This window comes from Musca domestica, unplaced genomic scaffold, assembly GCF_030504385.1.
Source record: "Musca domestica strain aabys unplaced genomic scaffold, Musca_domestica.polishedcontigs.V.1.1 58, whole genome shotgun sequence".
NCBI classification, from domain to species: Eukaryota; Metazoa; Arthropoda; class Insecta; order Diptera; family Muscidae; genus Musca; species Musca domestica.
Genome location: NW_026712360.1, coordinates 2,987,941 through 2,995,183, shown reverse-complemented (window position 1 = coordinate 2,995,183; position 7,243 = coordinate 2,987,941). Strand labels below are relative to the sequence as shown.

At 36.0% G+C, this 7,243-nt stretch overlaps 4 protein-coding genes across 7 annotated transcripts; 2 read left to right on the top strand and 2 right to left on the bottom strand.

The window, feature by feature from the left end:
* The first annotated feature begins 1,330 nt into the window (after positions 1 to 1,330).
* LOC101901168 (transcription factor Adf-1) lies at positions 1,331 to 2,634 on the top strand. 2 transcript variants are annotated; one of them, XM_059128887.1, is made up of 3 exons: positions 1,331 to 1,403; positions 1,592 to 2,150; positions 2,245 to 2,634. In XM_059128887.1, the coding sequence occupies exons 2-3, from the start codon at positions 1,634 to 1,636 to the stop codon at positions 2,550 to 2,552; spliced, it is 825 nt and encodes a 274-aa protein (XP_058984870.1). In that variant the 5' UTR covers positions 1,331 to 1,403; positions 1,592 to 1,633; the 3' UTR covers positions 2,553 to 2,634. The 2 variants fall into 2 exon arrangements, with proteins under 2 accessions (XP_058984870.1, XP_005175564.2); XM_005175507.4 differs by having other exon boundaries at positions 1,338 to 1,403; positions 1,592 to 2,177.
* On the bottom strand, positions 2,521 to 3,254 carry LOC101901339 (U6 snRNA-associated Sm-like protein LSm1). Its single transcript, XM_005175508.4, has 3 exons — positions 3,132 to 3,254; positions 2,888 to 3,072; positions 2,521 to 2,819 (listed from the first exon to the last, which is right to left on the bottom strand). The coding sequence occupies exons 1-3, from the start codon at positions 3,184 to 3,186 to the stop codon at positions 2,646 to 2,648; spliced, it is 414 nt and encodes a 137-aa protein (XP_005175565.1). The 5' UTR covers positions 3,187 to 3,254; the 3' UTR covers positions 2,521 to 2,645.
* LOC101901665 (U6 snRNA-associated Sm-like protein LSm1) lies at positions 3,134 to 7,235 on the bottom strand. Its single transcript, XM_020036786.2, has 3 exons — positions 6,865 to 7,235; positions 6,630 to 6,804; positions 3,134 to 3,254 (listed from the first exon to the last, which is right to left on the bottom strand). The coding sequence occupies exons 1-2, from the start codon at positions 7,111 to 7,113 to the stop codon at positions 6,646 to 6,648; spliced, it is 408 nt and encodes a 135-aa protein (XP_019892345.2). The 5' UTR covers positions 7,114 to 7,235; the 3' UTR covers positions 3,134 to 3,254; positions 6,630 to 6,645.
* Positions 4,064 to 6,616, top strand: LOC101887200 (transcription factor Adf-1-like). Of its 3 annotated transcripts, none has more exons than XM_020036779.2 (4): positions 4,064 to 4,180; positions 4,399 to 4,578; positions 5,590 to 6,172; positions 6,240 to 6,616. In XM_020036779.2, the coding sequence occupies exons 2-4, from the start codon at positions 4,555 to 4,557 to the stop codon at positions 6,545 to 6,547; spliced, it is 915 nt and encodes a 304-aa protein (XP_019892338.2). In that variant the 5' UTR covers positions 4,064 to 4,180; positions 4,399 to 4,554; the 3' UTR covers positions 6,548 to 6,616. The 3 variants fall into 3 exon arrangements, with proteins under 3 accessions (XP_019892338.2, XP_011292400.3, XP_019892339.2); XM_011294098.3 differs by having other exon boundaries at positions 4,064 to 4,189; XM_020036780.2 differs by lacking the exon at positions 4,064 to 4,180 and adding an exon at positions 4,181 to 4,321.
* Positions 7,236 to 7,243: the final 8 nt, after the last annotated feature.

Below are 7,243 nucleotides of genomic sequence, written 5' to 3'. Positions count from 1 at the left end.
AAACAAAAAATACCAATACTTTCGTCAGTGTCTAACATTAAATAATAACATCAAATATCAACAATTTTTTGAATATATGCAAAAGAAAAACTATTGAATAATACAGAAAAACAAAAGAGCTGGATGAAGAAACAAATAAATAACAATTGCCGTAATACTTTTTATAGAACAGGAATCGAAGCCCTATTTTGGATTTTTCTGTAATTTACCATTTCTATGTTCCAGAACCTGCAAAAATTCATGGTCGAATCTACCAGTTTTGCATTTTTATACCCTACACCACAAGATTATTATGTCTTTGTACATTAGTTTGTAACATGGAGTAGGAATCACTTTCTCGGTCGATTTGTGCATTTAATCGTCTGAACAAAATGCGAGTCGCACTTATTATCCGATTGAGATGAAATTTTCCAAACAATATTTGTTTGGTCCAAGGACGAACCCTATTGAAATTGGTGATAACCAGATCAGATTTAGATATAGCTCATGTATAAATCTTCAACCGATTTTGGGTTAATTGTACACCGAATGGCCAATATCAGTCCAAAAGTCCTAAATTTTGGTACATCTGACCGAATTCAGTCTAGAAGCAATTATTCGGTTCAGACCTTGGCAGAAGAATACAGGTAGATGCATCAACGCTTGGGAGCATTGATATGTCAAAAAAATTTAAATGTTTTTTCAAATATAAGTAGATTTTTATATACTTTCTTATACTACGTCATTCGGAGGCTGTTATAATTCGCGTTTTTCAACAATTTTTACAAATTTAAATAATTTTTCATTCAACATTTTCAATTCCAAAATTGGTTTGACAGTTCATTGTCCAAGCAGCTGTGTCGACGCGTTTACCTATATTCTTCTACCATGGTTCAGACAAAGCTCCCATTTATATGTTTCGTGCGATTTGGTGTTAAAATCCCTCACATGCGTAAAATGCACTCCACAAGGATAACATTTGTACCAGATATCAGATACAACCCAGAAAAGCCTCTGTCAAATTTTATCAAGATCGCTTCAGATTTGGATATAGTTCCCCAAATATATATCCTTAATCCAATTTATGGTTTATTGTGCACCAAATGACCAATATCACTTCAAATGACCTTATTTGGCACATCCAACCGAATACAGTCCAGAAGCAAGTATGTACATCAAATTTGGTAGATCCCATTTATATGTTTTATCCGATTTGGTGTTGGTATGATCTACTTCAAATAAATTCTTTTGTTCCGGGAGCTATACTAAATATGCATTGAGGTGAAGGGTATCATATAGTCGGCTCCGCCCGACTTTTTACTTTTCTTATTGGTTTTTTCTATATTCTATACATTTTCGCAGGTGCGGTAACAGAGAACTTGTCAAATTGGAAAGCACAGAAAACAGACTCCCATCCCTTATTGGTACAAAATTCTACTATTATAACCGATTTTCCACTTATCGTATCGATATATCTATTGGTCTGTTTCAGAACTGCAAAATTTTTACTACGATGGTAGATTCTTGCAGGTTTTAGAACAGAGCATATATCTAGAGCCGTAATGTGTGAAACCCCCATTTATTTGACACTTGATGTACGCTTCTCTTCTAGGTTCACACTATCTTCTTGGAGTGTAGGAAACTTGGCGAAGATATGACCGCCAATCACAGGCCGAGGCCGTTGGATGAAATAGATATCGATCTGATAGAATCTATTAAACTCTCGCCCTGTTTGTATGATAACCGTCATCCGGATTTTCGATTGGTTTACAAGAAAGATTTACAATGGAGCCGGGTGGGTGCCAATGTTGGTATGTCCTCACTGGAAGCCCGCAAGCGCTGGACTGTTCTCAGAGACCGCTATGCCAGAGAGCTGAAACAAATGAATCTTAATCCAAAAGACAAGTCGTTTGCCAAAAATGATTTCTTTTGTCGAATGGATTTTTTGCGTCGTTTTATAAAGAAACGTCAGGTGCGCAAGGATGCTGTGGATAGGACAACGAATGTATGTAGTGCGGACACTGAAAATATAGAGATGAAACCTGAAATATACAACGTTGATGACGAAGAAGTTAGCGCGGAGGACAGCGGGCTGAGGGCCACAGGGTCCGCGATAAGATGCCCATCATATACGGAAGAGGATAATACCACTCAATGTTCGGGAATGGAAAGTAATGTTTGCGATGAGCATTTTAGTGGTAGGAACATATCTACATTAAATCTTATTTACAAAGTTTTTAAAGGAAATGCCCATTTATTTTTCAGAAACTTCGGAAAGAGTACTGGAGGCTCAAGACACTTCATATACACCTTCAACAGCAAATATCCCTTGTATTACAGATGCAGAGCTAACAGAAAATACACAACAAGTCATGTACCCTAAGGAACAACATTTCTCAGCGACACCAGACATTCCACCCAATGCGGAAATGGCTAGTGAGGACTCGTTTTCCAAAGTAATAGCTTCGTATTTAAAAAACCTATCGCTACATTATAAGATTAAGGCCCAAGTTGAAATGATGCAAATATTAGAGAAATATATTGTTTTAGAAGAAAGCGAACGTTTGTCATAAGTATTATTTAGTATTTAGAAAAAATATATTCTTAAGTATTGTACATAAATATATATATAAAAAAGTAGACTATTCACTTTAAGCACATATCGACTAACAGAAATCTTCATTGATAATGTCTGCGTTGACAGCTAAACCACGTTCTTTTAAAGCTTTCGATATGAGACGATGCTTTTCCTGGCGCTGTTCTTGTTCTCGTCTCTGGGCATCGAGAATATCATCGACAGAAATTTCCTTAAGCGGTAGTTTGGATTCCTTTTCACGATCCTGAAAAAGAGAAGAAAGTACCAATGTCAAGCAATGTCTTTGTTGATCTGGCTGGTGTTTTTGCTTACAATTTCGCCCAAAAGTACCACATTTTCGCCACGTATAATAAAGACTCCACGTGGAATATCACCGTATTCATTGCCAACATGTATCCGTTCTATGGTGCGATGTAACACCAAATTGGCAAATTGATCCACCGAACGTAAATATCCTATCAAGGTACGACCATCTCTCAACAATACCATTAGTTTCTCTGGAAAAATGTTGCAAGGCGTTAGAGAGTGGTGCATTTACATTTTTTATTAGACTTACTGTCTACCTCTTCCAAAAGATGGGCTGTTCCAGCAAGAGGGTTTAAATCATCCATTATGTTCGGGTTTCGTGAGATTTTCCTAGGACCAAATTATCACAGATTACAAAGCTCCTATTAGAAACCTATCGCCGTTTAAATAAGAAACTAAGGCCGAAGCGAAAAAGCGGAATAAAAATTAAAATCAAAACAAAGAACACTGTGAACAGGGATCCGTAGATCGAAAACGGTCAGCAAACTTATCCGCTAGGATAACATGCCCAACAAACAGTCACAAACATGCCAACATCGTAACGTAACGTATGGAATGTAACGTATCAGAAAAGTCCGTTTAGATCTTTTTTAGATTTAGAGAGTTTACATAAAAAAAATAATATACATCATAAAAACGAGCACTTTTTCAATCCGATTCCGTTCTTGCAGTATGCCATTTAAGCTAGTATTATAATATGGCAAATTATGTAACAAAGGAAAAGGGGTGAGGTTTCTTACCTTGTGTAAAAAATGTATTTGCTTTTATTCGATATTTCCTGTTCACAAACCTATTGTTCACAATGCATTTAGGCAATATGCAATCAATTTGGAAAGTCTATGGAATAGAATTTTGAAACCAAATTTTTGAACTTTTCAAACTTTTGCTTGTCATTTTTTTTCTATATATGTTTTTTTTTTTATGTCAACATGGTCCCGTCATGAGCTGTTATCTAGATAGTATAGATATAAACCATTTGTTCAAAATACATTTACCATTTCTTTACCATTTTAGGCCATTGAATAAACATCAATTTGGAATGAATGGATTATATGCTGTTAACTAAAAAAGTTTACTCAAAGATCTTTAACAAAATATATTACATGCCTTAAAAAGGTAAACTATTTACATTTGACAACTTTTTTTGACATTTTTACTCAACCTAATTAGGGCGCGAAAACGTTAGTCAAAAGTCGATCTACATATCCCTACGACAGATGACAACTGACAACCGTAAACTTGGAAAATATTGTTGAATCGTGAAATTTCTACGACAGCCGCCGAAACAAGAAACATATAGTAAATAACGTAAATAACTAATAAATAAAAGTAAAACTATATAAAAACGAAAATCGAAAAGTCGAAGAGAAAACAAAAAGATATAATTTATAAAATAAATATATCGGGCTGCAGGCACACTTGCCTTCTCAGCGCGAGTGTGTGTGTACTTGTGTTCTTGAAAAAGTGGAAAAGAAAAAAAAATAATCTAGTTGTTTTTATTTTTTCTTGTTCTTTAGCCCTTTCTTGCTCAGCTTCTAGCAACTAATTGTTATTGTCCATAATAAAGACGAAAAGGAAGCATACATCCTCTTTGATAATTGCCAATAAGAAGTTAACTAATCTCAACATGAATGCCTTTGTGCGAAGTTATAAAAAGGGTGGCCTGAATAAGCATGTTCCTTTGCCCTCAAAGAAATGTAAGTAGATAGCTATTTTGAATATGTCAATGTTTATTATGTCTATATTTTTGTTTTTAAGAATACATTGCGTGGGGAAAATGTAAGGAAATTTTGAAAACTTTCCATTGTATGCAATATCAGATTCAGAGTTAATAGGTGGGCTGCTATTTTTAGCAATGACGTGATTGTTTTCTATCACAGCTGTTTAGGGTTGCCGATTTATTTAAAAAGTAAAAACGGGTATAGTTGGCGGGGGATAATAGATGTATGTAAGTAGTACCAAAATCTTATGTAGAATTGTTGATTTTGTTGCCTTTTAGATACCACCCAAATAGGCCATGTGCCATGTATGTCCACGCTCTCGTATAGTCCCCATATAAAGGTACCTCCCGATATTCAGTATTTTAATGATTTTAGCGACATTATCTGCCGGAATTGTTTCAAATTTTGTATTTGAAGTTCATAATGGATACTACAGCCTAAGACAGAAAATTGTCTGTGCGGGTCCACGTCTTCGTATAGCCCCCATATAACGATACCCCCGATATTCTGTATATTTGATGATTTTACCGACATTGTTTACCGGAATTATGTACCAAATGGTGGAGGGTATTTAAAGTTCGGCCCAGCCGTACTTACAGCTTTTTTTTACTTATTTGATATAAAAGGTTATTATATCTCCGTCAAATTTAGTGAAAATCGATACAGATTGGATATGCCTTCCTTATATTAGTTCCCTCTGAAACCAAACTATAACAGCTTTAATGGCAAATGTTGATAGGTGGTATGATCTACTCCAAATAAATTCTTTTGTTACAGGAGCTCTACTAAATATGCATATTGGCATTGGTGTATAGTCGGTCTGTTCCAGAATTGCAAAATTTTTACAACAATAACCGATTTTCCCTTTATTATATCGGAAAAAAAATGCAAGGTTCTGGAACAGACCATATATCTATATATTTTAAGTTAGAAGCGTAATGTGTGAAACCCCCATGTATTTGACATTTGATTACGCTTCTCTTCTAGGTTCACACTATCTTCTTGGAGTGTAGGAAACTTGGCGAAGATATGACCGCCAATCACAGGCCCTTGGATGAAATAGATATCAGTCTGATAGAATTTATTAAACTCTCGCCCTGTTTGTATAATAACCGTCATCCGGATTTTCGATCGGTTCACAAGAAAAATTTACAATGGAGCCGGGTGGGTACCAATATTGGTATGTCTCCACAGGAAGCCCGCAAGCGCTGGACTGCTCTTAGGCGCCGCTATGCCAGAGAGCTGAAACAAGTGAATCATAATCCAACAGACAAGTCGTATGGCCAAAGTGATTTCTTTTGTCGAATGGATTTTTTGCGTCATTTTATAAAGAAACGTCCGGTGCGCAATGATGTTGTGGATAGGACAACAACGAGTTTGTGTAGTGCGGACACTGAAAATATGGAGATGAAACCTGAAATATATATTGTTGATGACGAAGATGATTATTCGGAGGACAGTGGGCTAAGGGCTACAGAGACCGAGATAAGATGTCCATCACATAGGGAAGAGGATAATGCTACTCACTGTTCGGAAATGGAAAATAATGTTGGCGATGAGCATTTTAGTGGTAGGAACATATCTACATTAAATCTTATTGACAAAGTTTTTGAAGACCATGTCCATTTAATTTTCAGAAACTTCGGAAAAAGTTATGGAGGCTCAAGACGCTTCATGTACTTCTTCAACAGCTAATATCCCTTGTATTGCAGAGACAGATCTAACGGGAAATACACCACAAGCCATGTACCCCAAGGAACAACATTTCTCAGCCACACCAGACATTCCAGCCAATGCGGAAATGGCTAGTGAGGACTCGTTTTCCAAAGTAATAGCTTCGTATTTAAAAAATCTATCGCTACGTTATAAGATTAAGGCCCAAGTTGAAATGATGCAAGTATTAGAGAAATATATTGATAAAGAAGAAAGCGAACGTTTGTCATAAGTATTTTTTAACATTTAGCAAAAATATATTCTTAAATATATATATAAATATATATATGTATATATAAAAGTAGACTATTCACTTTAAGCACATATCGACTAACAGAAATCTTCATTGACACCTAAACCACGTTCTTTTAAGGCTTTCGATATGAGACGATGCTTTTCCTGGCGCGGTTCTTGTTCTCGTCTCTGGGCATCGAGAATATCATCGACAGAAATTTCCTTAAGCGGTAGTTTGGATTCCTTTTCACGATCCTAAAAAATTAAGCATCGATGTCAAACAATGTTTTTGTTCTGGCTGGCATTTTTGCTTACAATTTCGCCCAAAAGTACCACATTTTCGCCACGTATAATAAAGACTCCACGTGGAATATCACCGTATTCATTGCCAACATGTATCCGTTCTATGGTGCGATGTAACACCAAATTGGCGAATTGATCCACCGAACGTAAAAATCCTATCAGGGTACGACCATCTCTCAACAATACCATTAGTTTCTCCGGAAAAATATTGCAGGGCGTAAGAGAGTGGTCTGTACCAGCAAGAGGGTTTAAATTATCCATTATGTTCGGGTTTCGTGAGATTTTCCTAGGACCAAATTATTACAGATTACTAAGCGCCTATTAGAAACCTACCGCCGTTGAAATAAGAAACAAAGACCAAAGCGAGAAAACGGGATAAAGATAAAAATCA

Bases quoted from the DNA above. Each gene is read 5' to 3' on its own strand.
- LOC101901168 (XM_005175507.4), top strand. From the start codon at position 1,634: ATGACCGCCAATCACAGGCCGAGGCCGTTGGATGAAATAGATATCGAT. The intron at 2,178-2,244 runs GTAGGAACATAT...TTTATTTTTCAG, and splicing joins TTGCGATGAGCATTTTAGTG to AAACTTCGGAAAGAGTACTG.
- LOC101901339 (XM_005175508.4), bottom strand. From the start codon at position 3,186: ATGGATGATTTAAACCCTCTTGCTGGAACAGCCCATCTTTTGGAAGAG. The intron at 3,073-3,131 runs GTAAGTCTAATA...ACATTTTTCCAG, and splicing joins TCTTTTGGAAGAGGTAGACA to AGAAACTAATGGTATTGTTG. The intron at 2,820-2,887 runs GTAAGCAAAAAC...TCTCTTTTTCAG, and splicing joins TGGTACTTTTGGGCGAAATT to GATCGTGAAAAGGAATCCAA.
- LOC101887200 (XM_020036779.2), top strand. From the start codon at position 4,555: ATGTTCCTTTGCCCTCAAAGAAAT. The intron at 4,579-5,589 runs GTAAGTAGATAG...CTTCTCTTCTAG, and splicing joins TCCTTTGCCCTCAAAGAAAT to GTTCACACTATCTTCTTGGA. The intron at 6,173-6,239 runs GTAGGAACATAT...TTTAATTTTCAG, and splicing joins TGGCGATGAGCATTTTAGTG to AAACTTCGGAAAAAGTTATG.
- LOC101901665 (XM_020036786.2), bottom strand. From the start codon at position 7,113: ATGGATAATTTAAACCCTCTTGCTGGTACAGACCACTCTCTTACGCCC. The intron at 6,805-6,864 runs GTAAGCAAAAAT...TTAATTTTTTAG, and splicing joins TGGTACTTTTGGGCGAAATT to GATCGTGAAAAGGAATCCAA.